At 32.6% G+C, this 19,154-nt stretch overlaps 1 protein-coding gene across 6 annotated transcripts in view; it reads left to right on the forward strand.

Moving 5' to 3' along the window:
• Nucleotides 1-5,948: 5,948 nt before the first annotated feature.
• LOC127876708 (mitochondria-eating protein-like) overlaps nt 5,949-19,154 on the forward strand; it is a 40,175-nt gene continuing 26,969 nt past the window's right edge. For all 6 annotated transcript variants that reach the window (XM_052422118.1, XM_052422113.1, XM_052422119.1 and 3 more), the window contains exon 1: nt 5,949-6,081. In XM_052422118.1, coding sequence (XP_052278078.1) covers nt 5,995-6,081 — 87 coding nt within the window. In that variant the 5' untranslated portion in view covers nt 5,949-5,994. The remainder of the gene's footprint in view (nt 6,082-19,154) is intronic.

A 19,154-nucleotide genomic window follows, 5' to 3' on the forward strand; every position in this document is an offset into this window, starting at 1 on the left:
ACTATAGGTTTAATTTTCCTTTCATATGCCTGTGTGTCCGTCTGTCCGTCGGAATTTGGATCCTGCGATAACTCAAAAAGTACTTGTGCTATGTTGATGCAATTCAATATATGGACATAGGACCATATTGGGAATATGCACATTATTTCACGGTGGTTTTCGTAAACAAAAACGTTGATTGCTATTGTTACGGAAATAATTGAAAACTGAAATCTGGACCCTGTGATATCCAAAAAAAAAGCACGTAAGCTAGGTTGATGAAACTTGATCTGAAGATAGAGGGCCATGTAGGAAATGTGCACATTATTTAAAGAGATTTCCCATCAGTTCGATCGTCGGTTCGAAAATCAAGATCTTGCGATAGCTCAAAAAGCACCTAAGATAAGTTGATAAAATTCCCTATGCAGACAGAGGGTCGTGTGGGGAATATGCAAATATCAGTTTATTTTGTCAGACACAAATTGTGGTTGCTATATTTTCAGAAATGAATTAAAAACTAAAACCTCAATCCGGCGATAATGCTTAAGCTGTGTTGTTTAGGCTCGGTATGTAAATAGGTGGAAATATTGAGAATACTCACTTGATTGCAGTTGTTTGTCCGACCAAATGTGTGGGTTTCTTTGATTATGATTAAAATTGAAAAATAAAATCTGCATCCTGCTTATTAATATCTGCTGTTTGTTTCAAGCATTGAATTGCATGGTAAAGATCCGTTTTTACGATGTTTAATTATATAATAATACGGATTCATGATGCATAAAAGCAGTATGTATGTATGTATATATAAGCCTCGTTCTGGAAAAATTGGGCTAAATGCATGTGCGCAAAATGTCGTCAAAGATTAGTAAGGTCAGTCCTCACTACTCTCGTGTATGGATTTTTTGCAGGAAGTTTCTTTTAAACAAAATTCCAGTTTAAGTAAAACAAGAAATATCTTTAAAAAAGATATACGGCGTTGATTGTGGTCGATGTTTATGAACGATCAAAAGTTATCTCTCTGAGATAATAAGTAGCGGATGCCTTTTTTCTGCGCAGTTCTTAGCTACATCACAAGCAAATCAACTACGGGGTGTTGCGCCAGATTTCGTGGCTTATTTTGCTTTATGTGATATTATTACTCAGATATCTATATTTGCAGAATAGAAAAACACAAGAAACATGAAAATAAACGAGTGCATATAGGTCAGCCGGCAATACTCGAATCTTATTTAATTGCATGATTATAGTATAGTGAATTATTGTGCTCATGCTTAATAAACTGGTCTAAATGGATAAATATTTCTAATTAATTTTATCAAAATTGGTCCTTATCATGCAAATGTTGAAAACATATTAAAAATAGATTATTGACATACCACAATAATATCGCCGAATATCTTTATTTAGTATCTTTCTGATCAAAACAGACTTCAAGTGCACAAAGTTTACGAGGCGGCGTTTATATAAATATTTCTGCAACTGACCGCAAACTGACCTTGATACCTTGTGGATTGGAATGCAATGCATTAAAGTTAGGTAACAATTCTGCTGCTGAAACGACGGCTTGTTTACGCCAACTGTACACGACCAAGGCAACAGCTATGCCTAAAATATTGATATATCGACAAAGCGACTAAACAACTATTTACTCCATCAGACAAAAATAGCATAGATTCCATTTTTCGGCGTAAGCTGTATTAAGCCAGCTTTTCACCCTGACTTGACCTTTGTAAGTGTCCAATAATACTCAAATAAAATTTCCCGCGGCTAGGTACGAATGAATACACTTCATTTATTCCATTGGCTGATTTGAGTATAACACCAGAACATTGGAAACATATCCGCGTCTTTGTAACACTGTTTTACTGCATGAAACAATTTTATCTCTAATGAAAAGGCTCAATAGATAGAACAGTTTTACAATCAATTTTCCAAAAAAATACAGTTTGTGCGTTCACCTTTTATTTTCAGAGAATTACCAGCGCAAAAGCGTTTATACTAAAGGCTATGTTGTCATATTTAGTACTTACTTGCATTGCATTTCAACCCGCGAGGTTTCGGGTCAATTCGCGGCCATTTGTGAAAGTCAGAGTTTATATACAGTTCATCACCGGAGTTCGCAGAAGGGGTTGCGATCATTGTGTTACACCGGTCTTACTGACAATAACGTAGTGACTGTAATACATTGCATTCAATCCGCAAGGTATCAAGGTCAGTTTGCGGTCAGTTGCAGAAATCTTTATATAAACGCCGTCTCGTAAACTTTGTGCACTTGAAGTCTGTTTCGATTAGAAAGATACTAAATAAAGATATTCGGCGATATTATTGTGGTATGTCAATCATCGATTTTTAATATGGTTTCAACATTTGCATGATAAGGACCAATTTTGATAAAATTAATTAGAAATATTTATCCATTTAGACCAGTTTATTAAGCATGAGCACAATAATTCACTATACTATAATTATGCAATTAAATAAGATTCGAGTATTGCCGGCTGACCTATATGCACTCGTTTATTTTCATGTTTCTGGTGTTTTTCTATTCTGTAAATATAGATATCTGAGTAATAATATCACATAAAGCAAAATAAGCCACGAAATCTGGCGCAACACCCCGTAATTGATTTGCTTATGATGTAGCTAAGAACTGCGCAGAAAAAAGGCATCCGCTACTTTTTATCTCATGGAGATAACTTTTGATCGTTCATAAACATCGACCACAATCAACGCCGTATATCTTTTTTAAAGATATTTCTTGTTTTCCTTCAATGAAAAGATCGCAACCCCTTCTGCGAACTCCGGTGATGAACTATATATAAACTCTGACTTTCACACACTGGCCGCGAATTGACCCGAAACCTCGCGGGTTGAAATGCAATGCAAGTAAGTACTAAATATGAGTATATAGCCTTTAGTATAAACTCTTTTGCGCTGGTAATTCTCTGAAAATAAAAGGTGAACGCACAAACTGTATTTATTTGGAAAATTGATTGTAAAACTGTTCTATCTATTGAGCCTTTTCATTAGAGATAAAATTGTTTCATGCAGTAAAACAGTGTTACAAAGACGCGGATATGTTTCAAATGTTCTGGTGTTATACTCAAATCAGCCAATGGAATAAATGAAGTGTATTCATTCGTACCTAGCCGCGGGAAATTTTATTTGAATATTATTGGACTCTTACAAAGGTCAAGTCAGGGTGAAAAGCTGGCTTAATACAGCTTACGCCGAAAAATGGTTAGCTGATTAGCCCGTGTTGATGCATTGGCTTATCAGGGCGCCAATTGACGCGCAAGTACTAAACTCAGTTTTCACCGAACAATGATAGTATGATGCATTTTTTATGTTAACTAAACAATGACGTTTCTCAACCATTTGTGCACGCGTGTGTGTTGTTGTTTTAATGATTGTAAGATTATAGGACACCTTGGTGTTAATGTTTCATTAAGGGGTTGAACCGACACAAGCTTTTGGCAAAACACTGTACACGTTTTGAAAGAACATGTCTGGGTGTGTTTACTGAAATAGCTTGTCAGTGGCACTGGACAATGTCCTGCTATACCTGACTAATTATCACGACGCAACTGATATATGTAATAACTTACGTTTTATCACAACCTTATCCCTGCCTGAAACATTTTGTTGACAGATAAAGGAACTGACGGTATGGAGCGTCCACAAGCTCGGGGTAAAGCGGAGTAAACTGGCGCAGAGTCGCTTGACGATTCGAGCAGAAACAATTGCGTGAGCAATAGAGGTGAAAATGTAAAACTAAATACATTAACATTAAAGTTATTATTAAAGTAAACACTCTGTATGCAATTAAAAAAATAACACTGTCTGTCTTTTTCCGGCAGAGAAGTCCATATCTGTCATTCACAGTTGACTGGTCACTGCCTAATGTTCCTAACATGTATGAGATCTCACTGGGAAAATCGGGCTTAATTCATGTGCGTAAAGTGTCGTTCCAGATTAGCATGTGAAGTCAAGGCAGGGATATAAGAAGAAACATGTTTGTTATAAATGGGCAATTGCAAGTAGGCGGTGTTCTGGGTATTGCATTGCACTTCAATACTAATTGGACGTCATTTGCAACCCACTTTACACGTGCATCTGACACATACAGACATGTGGGTTACGTTGTTTCTTCATTCAAAAGTATAATATTCGTTGACGCGATACGAATATTAACCAACCATTATATGTTTGCTTCAAAGAAAGACAACTCTAACTTGTGCATATTGAACGCGTGTATTCAGTTGTCATGCACAATCATGACATTTATCCTTAGTACAGTGATTTTTCAAACATATATGAATGGTAACTTTTTACTGAAAGAACTGACTAATCGACGCCATTTAGTGCCCGCAGTAATTCCTCCAGGTAGAGCTTTTTTAATGTCTCAAAATAATGATAATATAGATTGAGCAAATTTCTGCATGTCAATGCTTAATGTAATAAAGAGGAGAACCGTATACAAATGTTACCGAAAATACTAAAGCCGACATACATGTCCTATTATGTTTGGCAATTTTAGTGCAAACCAATGACATTTTCCCTCTTTTTTATAAACATTTTGACACATTTAAACATTTATTGCGGGGCTTCGAGGTACATGGAGCATCGATATTGCAAATCTAACAAAAAGGAGAACTTATCATATAAAGTACGCACTTACTATAATAATGTTGTATTATATTGTCGGCTTTAAATGTTTGTCTAAGCAATCACATCCACACACTGCTTGCTTATAGCACAGGTGGTTAGCGTGTGGCTATGATATTAATTAGTGAAAACATCATTTTGAATGATAAATAATCATATTATAACGAAAAATTAACTTTTCTGAAAAAAAAAATATTTCACTATCAAATATATATATAACAAGGTATGCAACTCAAAATCAGCCCAAAACGGGGTGCATCGCTTTGAACAGCCATATCTTCATAAATTTTGCAGCGATTTTCACGATCTCGGTCTTATTCAACGCAGAAATGAATTTCCTTTCTGGAAATGTATATGTCTTGCAATATTTTAACAAATGCTGGGTCAACTTTTAAGAAATAACACGATACACAACACGCATGACCCAGTTGACAGTGATCATGCTGTCTTTAAGACTGAAATCTTCACGGAGTAAAGGGCAACTTCCCTACAAAGTTCATGTAGTTCGATACCATAATTCAATAAAACGTATGAAAAAACATTATTACCGTTCTTGTCGTTACATTCTGCATCAAGACTAACTGTCCAGCGCCGTTTGAAACCTTTGTTTACATACATTTCAACTAACTGACATTTTAAACATACGAGTGATTTCATTGGTCCAATGCGGAGGTGTGTCTTTACAACTGGAGTTTTCATTCATAAAGAATACATGATCACTGTCAACTGGGTCATGCGTGTTGTGTATCGTGTTATTTCTTAAAAGTTGACCCAGCATTTGTAAAAATATTGCAAGACATATACATTTCCAGAAAGGAAATTCATTTCTGCGTTGAATAAGACCGAGATCGTGAAAATCGCTGCACAATTGATGAAGATATGGCTGTTCAAAGCGATGCACCCCGTTTTGGGGTGATTTTGAGTTGCATACCTTGTTATATATATATTTGATAGTGAAATTTTTTTTTCAGAAAAGTTAATTTTTCGTTATAATATGATTATTTATCATTCAAAATGATGTTTTCACTAATTAATATCACAGCCACACGCTAACCACCTGTGGCTTATAGTATGCTTCAGGCTATTTTTTTCACTAAAATTTTAATGCACTAAGTTATGAATTTTATCCTTTTTAATCACCTCTTTTCAGTTAAATAATCTGGATATAAAACGTTTCAATATCATAACTCAACGCTAGGTTTTTCAAAGCATTTTTCTTTTTAAAACACAGATTTTCCATGACCAATTGGATAAGTGACCATCTTGACTCAAGTTGATCAACGTCACTCAGCAGGTGCGCTTAATCAATGTGAATGTCATTCTTCGGTTAGAGAGCAAAGCGTCAAAATGGCCGAATCGCTGAGAAGATTGGTTAACATTGGGACATTTAACGTGTTACAGGAAAAGTTGGAAAGATGGATGGACAATTATTATGTAAGTTTAGAATCTCATTATATATATGCGATACTCTTTTATTGATGTTACATCCGTTTTAAGCCAGTTTTATCAAAAAATGTTCATACCAATATTGGCTCATTGAGCAAGTTCATGGTTGCTAAGGATTTCGACAAGTCTGTACAGCTTTAGTTGGAGTATTTTAAAGCATATCGTTTGATTGTAGATGATACATGTTTGATTCCAGAATGACACGAAATGCTTTCAAACTGCTGTGGATGTTATTCACAATAAAATTTGCCGCCAAATGTCTAAACTAGTCTGAACTTAAATTTCGTCTGCATTTACTACTGATATCGGTATAGTCTACTCAGCAAATACGGATATAGTACTACTGTATTGATCTGTTTGGAACTGTTCCAGAAATGGAATTAATTTAAAATTTGCTGTCGTCAGTTTGATTCATTCGGTGTTTGAACTTGAGCATAGAAATTTATGTACACTAAGATAGGCACATGAATAGGGGGAACAGTGGAATGTAATTCACATGCCTTTAATGACAGTGTTGTAAATGTTGTACTTATTTGCAAGACAGTTCACTTTAAAGCTGGAGATGTGAATAAATATTAAGTTGTCCAGTTTCTCCAACAATGCATAGTATTAATGTTATTAATCAAATAAGTTCTTAAAGCAGTGATTCACAAATCCTAACAAGAATCTCAAATCAATAAACTTTATAACATATTTGTAGGCCAATCTGACACAATTGTGTATTTATTACATCAGAAGTTTGTACGGGGATATTAGAGAGGGCATGAAAATTCCTAACACGGTTTTGTCCTTCTGAATGATTTGTATGCAGGACTAGCTTAATAGTCTGGGTGTTTGTCCTACAGTAAAGTAAGGATGTGTTACTTTTATAACATAAAAACACATTGTTGAGAAAATTCAAAAAAATTTACAACAGGGATAAATCTCGTTTTTCTAATAATACACACTATCAACCACTGTCATATTTAATAAATGGAAACCTGACATGAAGGATTACTACAAATCGCACTAAGACAAGTGGGAAATGACTGGAACTTTCTCTCCAGGTGCCTTACAATATCATTTTGATATACTTTTATTGATAAGTCTTTGTGAATGAAATAGCCATGTTATAAGTTTTGGGAACAAGATAAATCCATATTTCTCAACTGATTAAATTGAAACTTAAAATATGTGAAGCATATCTGCAACACAATGACACAATGCACCTTCTGTATTTTGTGCCCTTGAAATAAGCAAATTTTATTGCAGTTGCATTTTATGTTCAAAGTTAGTGGAGAGAACTTCTTCCACATATCTCAAGCATTTAAATTGAAACTTCTAATGTGTCATCACCATAAAGTGTTGATATGCAAGACACTTATGTCATCCCCAGTAATCCCACATTCCTGAGTGATGCCTGTCAGCTTAAGCAGTGTTGCGGTATAGGTCAAGTTTATTTCAAAGCTTTTCTTTATTCATTGTTTAAAAATAAATATCAAAGCAATTACGAATTTCATACTAATTTTTATTTCAATAATTTTTTATCACATACCCTCTGACAAACATCATGTTTGTGACAAATACACAATTTTTATTCTTTCAATGATGTATTTTATTTCATGAGAGTAATTAACAGATTTGAATGGTTCATGAAGTCATTTGCTAAGAGTTCAATGACTAAAATATTGTTTAGGATAAGGTTTCCAACAGACTAATTTCATGGTGATAAATATTCTATTCTCTCAATTTCTCTGTAGAGAAGACACTTCAGTTCAGAGATTGAATTCTCTGACATGTATGTTATCTCATGTGATTTACAGCTTGAATCCTAGGATTATACTGTTTGCTTATCTTAAGGTATTATTCAAGGATAGAAGTCAACATCGAAGAAAATATTGTATTTTAGTATTAGAGAGGTCTTAACTAGAACTTGTATATTGGTTCTTTTTTATCAGGTCTTGACAAGTTGAGTTAATTGTTGACTTAGTTACTCTAACATATTCATAGCACTTTATTTACATGCATTAGGCTCAAAATATAGAACATGACAATGAGATATATCATAGTTTTGATTTGAAACATGTATGCTTAAAATTTCTAAAGCAATCATAAAGAATAATAGTAAAATCAAGAGCAATATTGAATCTAGAATGTAAATTAAACACTTCAAAGAATGCTATTCATGAACAGTTATGCTGTGTATGGTTTATCGGATAAAGTCAATATTGTTGGCAAACATAGGTCCTGCTAAATGATCTATAAAAATCACTGGGGAGCATTATTAAAACTTAATTCTATATCTTTTAAACCTCAACATATTTATCACAGTAGTTTGTATGGCCACTATCAATAAATGATTTATGTGTACCAGTACAGTAGTAATATAAAACCAATAGCATGCCTTCAAAAGGTTTCGAGTATAGCACTATGCTTGTGAAATTTTAAATTGCCCCTATCAAGTTATCTGTAGCAGTTCTATCAGTTTAATGTGTCACAGCTAGAGTTAAAATGCAAATATAAACTTAAATTGCCTCATGATCATGAAGGATTGGTGCAACAAGTTATTACATGACTGAAAATAAAGTATCAATGATGTGCACTACAAAATATTCCTCTAGGGTTTGAAAAAAGCATCAGTGGTTATACTCTATGTTATAAACATGCTTATTTAAAGAAAAGCTGAGCTTGCCCAATTAATATCTGCATCTGAATTTGGTTAAAAATTAAAAGTCTGTACAAGTTATTCACATTAAATTTAAATTGTAATGGATTCTCAAATTCCAGTATAAAAATCATTAGTCGCTATAGCTCATATATATATATTTTTGTACGGAGAAAATTCCCCTTCTGGTTTAGATTTGTCTGGTAAATTTTGTTTTATAGTTCTTTGAATTAAATGCTACATGGTTATGCTAAGTTATAAATATTTATTAGATTTCTGTTCAGTTTCTCAGTTTTGCAAAAAAATGTCACCAACAAAATGTTCAAAGATCCCAATAAGTCACCCTTTTAAGTGATATATCCCCCTTGGCTTCATAGCACTTTTGTTGTTTATTGTTTGAATTATTTGTACTAATAAGTGTTATTTTATGTTGTTATATTTATTTGAATGTTAATAGAGAATAGTCTTGTGTTCTATGTTGCATTTTTCTATCTGTATTAATGCATTGTTACATTTTTGTTATTTTCACCAAAACACTATCTTCTGATTGCTCAGTCCATTCAAGTGATCAGTTGTTAATTAGTTCCCTGAAAAACTGATTGATCACGCAAATGAATTTATTATTTGTGACCATGCTACCATTTCATTTACCTTAAAGGGGCCTTTTCACAGATTTTGGCATTTTTTAACTTATTCATTAATGCTTTATATCGATAAATGTAAACATTGGATCGTAAAAGCTCCAGTAAAAAATCAAGAATAAAATTAAAAAAAGGAAAAGAACATTGCCCGGACCAGGTTTCGAACCAGTGACCCCTGGAGTCCTGCCAGAGTCCTGAAGTAAAAACGCTCTAGCCTACTGAGCTATTCCGCCGAGTACATGTACTAGTAGTATTTTATACCTTATATAAGCAATCTTCGTAGTTTCACAAATTTTTTTTTTTTTTTTATTCATTTTAAAGCATATATTGTATACATACATGTTTTATTCATTTGCAAACAATGGTTTTAACAAAGTATACATAAACTATGCCTGATAAAGTTTTTAGAAAAAGAAAAATCTTGGTGTGAATAATACTAAAAAAAAAAATGAAAAGAAAAATACATGGAAAAGCAAAACTTACATAAGAGTGATTAGTATATAAGTGGACAAGCTTTATGAGAATTTAATTCGATTCCATTTTTGTTCAAAGATCTGCAAAGTGTCATTACTGAGGGCTATTTCTTTCTCAATCTGGATTTTGAGTTTAAGACTATGGATAAAACAATTAAAATTTGGTATTTGTTTCCTGTATTTCATGTGAAAGATAAAATATTTCATCAATATAAGAATAAAATTCACAATATTATTACCATGTATTGATTTTAATGAGTTAATTCCGAAACTAACACTTAATAAGGATAGTTTAACGTTTAGCTGTTGTTGTTCAAGAAAGGATGCTAATTGATTCCAAATAGGCTGGATGTGTTTGCACTCCCAAAAAAGATGTTCTATAGTTTCGATGTTTTCACCGCAGAAGTCACATAAATTGGAGTTAGATAATTTGCATTTGAAGAGATATTTGTTTGTAGCTATAATTCTATGGACGTATTTATATTGAAAATTTCTCAGTGTGCTCTCAATAGTTGCTTTATATGGCATGATAAATATGTGTTTCCAATTAAGTTCTTGATCTCGAAAAAGGACCTGCCATTTATTTTGGGTTTTGGAGTTTTCTGTAGCTTTTTTTATTTGTAGTGTGTAAAATATTTTATTCGTTTTCTTTTGTCTTGAAAGTATGTTTTCTACGAATGTTGTTTGAGTACATGGTGTGTTATTTGTATTGATTTTAGATTTGATATGTTTGGGTATGTTTTTGATTAATGTGTAGTACTTCAGGAAATCACTTGAAGGTATTCCGTATATGTAACATATATTATCAAAAGAGTAGAAGTCCTTAATTCTGTCGTCGTATAATTGGTCGACATATTTAATGTTTCGTTCAAACCAATGTTTATAGAAAAACGTGTTATTGTTTGAAGTTATGTCTTTATTGTTCCATAAAATAATTTTACTGTTGGTTTGGTAGTCTAGGTTATGAGTAACATTACTCCATGCTGATAGAACATTAGATAGAAATATGTTTTTGTTGGCAATTTCATGTAAGATATTATTGCTGATGTTACATTCAAACAGTAAGGAATCACCATATTTTTTTAAAATTTTCTGGTAGAATAATTTCCATTTACTCGTATTGGTACTATCTAGGTATCTTTTAACCCAGCTGCATTTGATTGCATTCAAGAATGAGTCAATGTTCGTTAAGTGGATACCTCCATTTTCTACGGGTTGAATTAACTGAGTTCGTTTAATTTTGTCAGGTTTATCGTCCCATATGAAATTAAATATTGCTGAATTAATATCGTTAATAATATCATTTGGTGGATTTGGGAGAACTGTTAATACATAAATTAATTTAGGAAGTGCAAATGTTTTCAATACTGTGTTTTTTCCGATAAGTGTTAGTTTACGGTGGTGCCATGATTTTAAGCAATTTTTAAAATTCTGTAATTTAGGCAGTATGTTTTTTAGAACTGTATCGTTTTCATTATTTGTAAATGTAATTCCTAACGTAGTGGCTTCATCGGATGTCCAATTAAATTTCATTTCTTTTTTATGATGAACATTACTTTGTTTTAATTTACCTACTCGTAGCACAGTACATTTACTTTTGTTAAGTTTAAGACCCGATGTCATTCCGAAAAGGGTTAGCGACTCTATAAGGTTATGGAAAGAGTCATAATTGTCATTTAAAAAATAAGTTGCATCGTCAGCGAATAGAGACTGTTTAATTTCTTCGTCAGGTTCTAGCGATATGCCATTTATTTGTTTATTTGATTGGATGTGATGTGATAGATACTCGATACATATAATAAATAGCGATGATGAAAGTGGACACCCTTGTCGAACCCCTCGTTCAATGTTAAAGCTGTTTGAGAAGAAGCCATTGTTAGTAACTATACTATTAATGTCGGTATAGAACAGTTTTACCCATTTGATGAGACTTTCACCGAAGTTCATATTTTCTAAGCAAGCGAACATATACGAATGATCAAGCGAATCGAATGCCTTTTCAAAGTCTGCAAAAAAAATTAGACCAGAATTATTTGAGTTGTTGAAATAGTTAATACATTCTTGTATAAGACGAACGTTCTCACCAATGTAACGTCCTTTTATGAAACCGGATTGAGATCTTGAAATGATTGATGGTAATATTTTTTTAATTCTGTTTGCTATACTTTTAGCTGCTATTTTATAATCATTGTTCAGTAAGTTAATCGGGCGCCAGTTTGACAGGGATTCTAAGTTTTTTCCAGGTTTTGGAATGAGTGAAATTATACTTTGTTTTTGAAGCATGGTTAGACCTCCGTTGTTGAATGAATAATTCAGTGAATTAGTTAAATGTGTTTTAATATCGTTCCAAAATATTTTATAAAACTCGGTAGTGATGCCATCAGATCCCGGACTTTTGTTATTTTGCATTTCTTTAAGAGCTAATCCACATTCATATTCAGTTAGTAATCCGTCACATACTTGTTTTTCTTCTTCATTTAAAGCATGATGCGTATTTTTAAAGAGGGTGTTATTTTCAACATTATTTCGTTTATAGAGCGTTTCGAAAAATAGGCGTTGTTCTTCTAGTATTTGACTTCTATTTGTTATGTCTTTGCCATTGACCACAAGTTTGTGTATAGTTTTTTGTTCGCTTCTACGTTTTTCAATATTTGCAAAGTATTTTGTATTTTTTTCATTGTGTTCAACATGCTGTGCCCGTGCTCGAAGTATTATGCCATTGAGGTGTGTGTGATAAATTCCTTCTAATATTTGTTTTTTTGAAGCAATTTCATTTTCAATGGCGGTGGTATCGTTTGTGTTTGTTTCATGCAACTGTTTTTCAAGTGCTTCAATGACTTTTATGGTTTCATTTTCAAGTTTGTGTGTTTCTTTTTTTTTAAATGACGTGTATCTTATTGTTGTGTTACGTATATTTCCTTTGATTATTTCCCATAAGGTGTTTGGATTTGCATCTTTGTTATATTGAACAGTATTGGTTATTTCCTGTTTTATTTGTGTTTGATATTGTGTATCTAATAATATGCTATTATTAAGTTTAAAGTATCCTATGCCTCTTTCAGGTTGTAATTCATGCAGTTTAAGTTCAACTATCGAGTGATCAGTCATAAATCCTGGTTTTATGTTGCATGTGTCGATAATATTGCAAAGTGACTCAGATACTAGAAAATAGTCTAATCTGCAAAATATTGTTGGTTTTGTGTTTGAGTGCCAAATGAATTTTCTTTCATTCGGATTAACTGTACGCCATATGTCTATTAAATTGTAGTTTTTAATTATGTTATTTAAAATGTTTCTATTGTTTGAGTGGGTATAAAGATTTCCATTTCTTTTATCTAATAATGGGTTAAGAACAACATTAAAATCACCTCCGACTATAATGTTTTTGTCTTGGTTATTTATTATATAGGATTGTAATGTTTCGTAAAATTTCAATTCATCTGTGTTCGGGCCGTAAACGTTTATTAATGTTAATTGTGTTTCGTGTATTGTTATGTCTATACTTGCTTGCCTGCCAATTATTATTTCGTTAAAGTTATCCACTGTTATTCCTGTATTACTTTTGATCAGAAAAGCGATGCCTTGTTTATTTGTATGTTGTCCGCTAAGATAAATATCTCCGTCCCATTCACTTTTCAATGTTTGTGCTAAGGTATGTGTTAGGTGACTTTCCTGTAAAAGACATATATTATTTTTTTTTTCGTCTAACCATTTGAAAATTTTAGTGCGTTTGTCTTTGTTATTTAGCCCTTTTACATTTAGAGTACATATATTAATACTCATACAAAAGGAGAGTTAAGTAAATTGCAATCTTTTGTGCGCCTGTCCACTTGGTTACTGTCCTAAGACATCGAATTGGGGTAAACATGCTAGATGAAAGATATTTTCTACTATACACCAAAAAATGAGTTGAAAACAAAAATGAACAAAGATATTTTCTACTATAGACCAAGAAATAAGTTGAAAAGAAACAAAATGAGCAAAAAAACATCCTAGATGAAAGATATTTTCTACTATACACCAAAAAATAAGTTGAACACAAAGATGAACAAAGATATTTTCCGCTTAACACCAAGAAATAAGTTGAAAAGAAAAAAAAAGAACAAATAAACATGAGATAATAATACATGTATATTTGGCTAGACAGTTAACAGGGATCTGCCTATTAGAAATACGGTCAATTAATTTTAAACATTATTTAGTGCATTTTGATAGTGATATTAAAGCACTCGTTACGCATGTGTAGAACTCGAACATAAGTACAATGTAGTTCATGTTTTGCAATTATAAAAATTAAAAAGGTGCCATATTACTCTATATGTTTGTTTTGAATGCACTGCAGCATTTATATACACATAGGCTCTTATATTTCTATATACCCATACACAAACACAGCTATATATACATACATGCATTCAGATTTGCATACACATACACACATGTGCATATATACATATCCATAAATCACACAAATACACTAGTTTAAATTAATTAGCAATAAGAACAGCCTGTGCGATACACCTTTATTAGTTTAAAGATGTACCAAGGCCACTTCATCGAATTGGAAAAAAACTAAAAAAAGACAACAAGGAGCCTTAAAACGAAAAAAAAACGAAAGCAGAAAAGCTTCTTGATGTCTTGGTCTAAAATGAGCATTTTGACAAACGTAACTGTAAGCATGACACAAGACCTTCATTTTACACACATACTCGTTTACATACACTAAAATATCATTATAATCTGTATGCATGCCTTTTTGCACACATACATACATACAAATACAAGCATACACACACATATATACACGCATACAAATGCACTTACACATATGCGTTTATATTTCTATATATACATACACCCACACACCTATATATATAAATATATATATATATGAATTCAGATTTGCATAAACATACACACATGTGCATATATACATAACCATAAATCACGCAAGGAGAACTAATTGAAATTAATTCACAATAGTAACAGCCCATGCGATACATCTTTATTATACCACTAATGAAGTTTAATTGAAACTGACCTAAATCTGCGAGATCGCGCATTGTTATTACAAACTTAAGTGTCTCAAAATCATTTATTAACAGCAGACTATTAATTTGACACAAGGAACATAACGGTAAAAAAGTTGTTTTTATATCGGGATTAGTAGAGTTCTGAATACATTTTATTGCTGTTATTTTTTAATATTTTTTAACGAAACATTCTCAAAGAATACGTTATTTATATAAATATGGTTTTATTGCGAAATTGTTGAGATTCAGATGAGTAAAACAGTTAAAAATAAAACTATCGAGACAGTCTCTTTCGAGGCGTACAAAAAGAGATATGCAAACAATGAAAAGTTTTACATCAGTTTTTCTACCACAATATCAGCGACACATAAATTCCAGTTCACTATAAAGCGATATACTCGAGGAGCACGTGCATTATAACTTACTACAACTGTTCGATATCATGGGCAGACAAAAATCGTAGTATAGAGACCGAAACAAATCAGGTTACAATAATTTTAAACTGGTTTTAACAATAAAAAATGAGTTGATGATGTTTGTTGTATTAATATAGTATACACTTGTTATTGATGTTATTGATGAGTGCACGCACGAAATACCCCGGTTTTCGTTTACATAGGGGGTTTGAGGAATACAGACGGCTTGAACCTATTTCGGCCACGGCAAGTCGAGCCAGTGTTGGTAATCATCCCATTCAACATGATGCACAACGTCCCTTGTGTCTTTATACGAAATGTACCCGTTTCTGGACCACACACTTTTCACCTCATCTTTCATTTTACGCTTGACACTCATAAATACCTCGAGATTTAAGGGTGTGAGGTCTTCGCGCACAAAAAGGTTTTGAGAACGAAGCACTTTACCTTGCCTCAGGATTCTGTTTCTGGTCATTCTCGATTTAAAACGTGCAATAATATCCTTCTTGCCAGCTGGACCCTTCTTTAACCTATGGGCTATATCTATGTCCTCTGTGGTAAGATTCTCGTTGGCAATGCTATTTATTTTTGCGACTATTATTTTGGTTGTCTCTTCTGCCGTTTCAAAGCTGGACTCACTTTCTATATTGACTTGCTCGACACCACTAATGATAATGTTGTTGCTCCTGCTGTATTGGTTTGATTCATTTTCTACTTTTCTTCGATTATCATCATAGTTTCCAATCTCACTTTTTAATTTCTCATTTTCTTCTGTCTGATGGTTTACTTCCGATTTCAAAGTTTTGATCTCGTTCTTTAACTTATCGTTTTCTACTTCCCTATCAAAAATTCTCGATTCTAGAACTTCTAGTTGCTTTGTAAGGGATTTCAGAAAGCCCTCTTTAACTTTTTCAAAGAGCTCAGTGACGAGATTTTTTAGCCTTTCTTCATCTCGCTCAACTATGTCTTTTACTTTCTCATTCATTTTACTTACTGATCTATCGACATTGGAAACTATGTTCGATAACTTAGAATTTATGTCTTTCAATTGCTTTTTAATTTCAGATATTTCGTTTGAACGTAATTTATCATCATTTGGATTCTCATGTTTGGACGATTTTGGCACAACATTACTGTCTAGCTGGTCAGCTTTCAATTCACTATCAATCTCACTCACACTCCCAGTAGAATTAACTTCCTTTTTACGTTTCTTGTCCGGTTTACTCATTTCGGATATTGATGAGAAACTGTTTTTATTTTGGGCACTTTTTTATTTGGGCAGTATACATTGAACACCTCGACGTGACCCTTGCTTATAAATACAATCCATTGACTAAACTCGGTTAGGCTTGATTGAACATGTCACCAAAGATGGCGGTGTCCATAAAAGTTCGAAAAAACATAACACAATACTTGAATCATCGACCGCTCATCAGCCTGCTAACTGTCTAGACGGTTTTAAAGCAATTTTCACATACTCACACTTTGAGACCTTTTACGTGTAAGTCCAAAAACTTGAAATGTAGCGTGAAAACACTGTTTTAACTCAATTAATTCCACCTATTATTCACACCATTTTAAAAACACGTCCACCATTCTTGACCCGGAAGCAAAAAAAAAAAAAAAAAAAAAAAAAAAAAATTTAACGACAAAAACAGAACTCTCCAAATTATTCAATCGTTTCGCGTTGCAACGCTTTATAATTTTTAGGTTTTAAAATCGTCAAAAGATGCATATAATGGCTATATTAGACCATGGTAAATGTTCAGTATTACTGTTTCCTCACAAATATCAAAACTAAAACGAAAATTTGCGAATCTGAAACAACTTTTTTCAATTTTGTCAATTTACCAAAGCGTGAAAAGATCCCTTTAACTATAAAAGTATAAGTATGATTATTTCTTTCAGTATTAGTTTATCAAGTCACTTTGCAAAGTGACCACATTATTTTGGTGCAAGAACGTATAAAATATATACATGATTGTGTATTAACTAAAGTCAAAATACTGATAAATCAGTTGAAACATCCTTATGTCAGATATGCTTTTTCATGCAAACAATTATATTCTAAGACTTCATTCTTTGTAAAGCTTTGTTTGCTTTTATGGGTACTTGGTTTAAATGACAGCAATATCCTGATCATGGTTTGGCTTAAACAGTATTGTTGATAATAAAAGTGCATAATTTTTGCAGGTGTGACAAAAAGCAAAAAATACTAATAAATATGCCACAATCTTGTTCCGTTTGTCTTCAGGTTCCGCAACCATTTCTCATTTGTCTACCAGCAAAATGTACCACTCATGAACACGTTCTACACAAGTATCACATCCCACATAACGATCAAATTGCCATCAAAATTACCCCATCTGAAATATGTTCAAAAGTTGTGACAATTTGAATTAGGTTTTAGAGACCTGACCTTTAACCCTGTGTAGTTTATGGGTACTTGAATAGATCTCTATTCAGAAATGGATGAACATCATTATACGGCTGACTGTATGGGTTACGATCAGATAAATGTGTCAATATGTTTTCAGAGCAATGAGTTGACATGAATTATACTCAATAACTATCAATCCATTGCTACTAAGTGCTTGTATGTTTTAAATGAAATGTTCAATGATTTTTACTGAAGATAATATTTTTAGATTGTTTCATTTTGGTCACTTCTTCTTTAGTAGTAAAATTACTGGTAAAATTATTATTGATCTTTTTTTTTATCAAATCAGATACAATTTCAAGGAGATTTTAAAACATAATTTATTTGTTTGTTTGCCAAATTTTGACTTAATCTGTTGATAGATAATGAAAAAAATTGAGAAAAATTTAAGAGTTCTGCCAGAAGTGTCATTTAGTGTTTGTGCGCTTTTTTGACTTAAGTTTACTTAAAGAAATAATGCAACCCACCTGCTTGCTAAAGAGCCTTATAGAAATTGTACATGTGGCACACTTTTAAAGGCCCATTATTGAAGTGGTGTTAAATTTCAAAATTGTTGATAAGAAACAATGTGCTTAATGAAATGATTACTGGCTTAAAACAATGGATTTATGTATGAATTCGTATATGGCAATGATCCAATGCATTTATGCTCTTAATATATAAATGTATCAGATTGTTTGAGGTAGTTGTATGAAACTCTGCCAACTAATTACACTGAGAACTGGTAATTGAGCTTCACTCTTGAAAGATCTGGCGAAATGCATGTGCGTTAAGAGTTGTCCAAGATTAGCCTGTGCAGTCTTCATAGGCTTATTAGGCAAGACACTTCCTGCTGTTAATGAATTTTGTGTTTAAAGGCATCACTTAGTAAAGAAAATTCAGGGAACATTTTGCTGACTTCACGTGCTTATATGGGACAATACTTGACACACATGCATTTAATCCTGTTATCCTTTTTATAGTGGGGCTCAATTAAATTTTATGGTTTTGACAAATTGCACTCAAAAATGAAGGTGGTTTCATATATATATATATTGTACTCCTGTTCATAGGCAATATGACATGACTGTTGTACCAGTAGACTGTCACACAAATAATGAGTTCAATATGAGGCACTGGAACTCCTCACTCATGTAATTATTAATATATTATATTCATCCTTACAAACAAACCCCAAAATTAATATTTTCATAAAAAAAATAATTTTGAAATGGGTACATTAAATCAAAAGAAACAAACAACACAATGAAGTGCAAAAATGGACATTAATACATCATATGATAAACAGTTTCTTACGGAATACCGTTAGGGCCATTGTGGTTACACATTAAAATCCAGAGGGGACAAGGAATAAGAAAGTATTAATTTTACACTTGCGCTCAGTTTAAACTTAAAGAAAGGAAACATGTGCTAT

Source organism: Dreissena polymorpha, chromosome 4 (assembly GCF_020536995.1).
Source record: "Dreissena polymorpha isolate Duluth1 chromosome 4, UMN_Dpol_1.0, whole genome shotgun sequence".
Classification (NCBI taxonomy): domain Eukaryota; kingdom Metazoa; phylum Mollusca; class Bivalvia; order Myida; family Dreissenidae; genus Dreissena; species Dreissena polymorpha.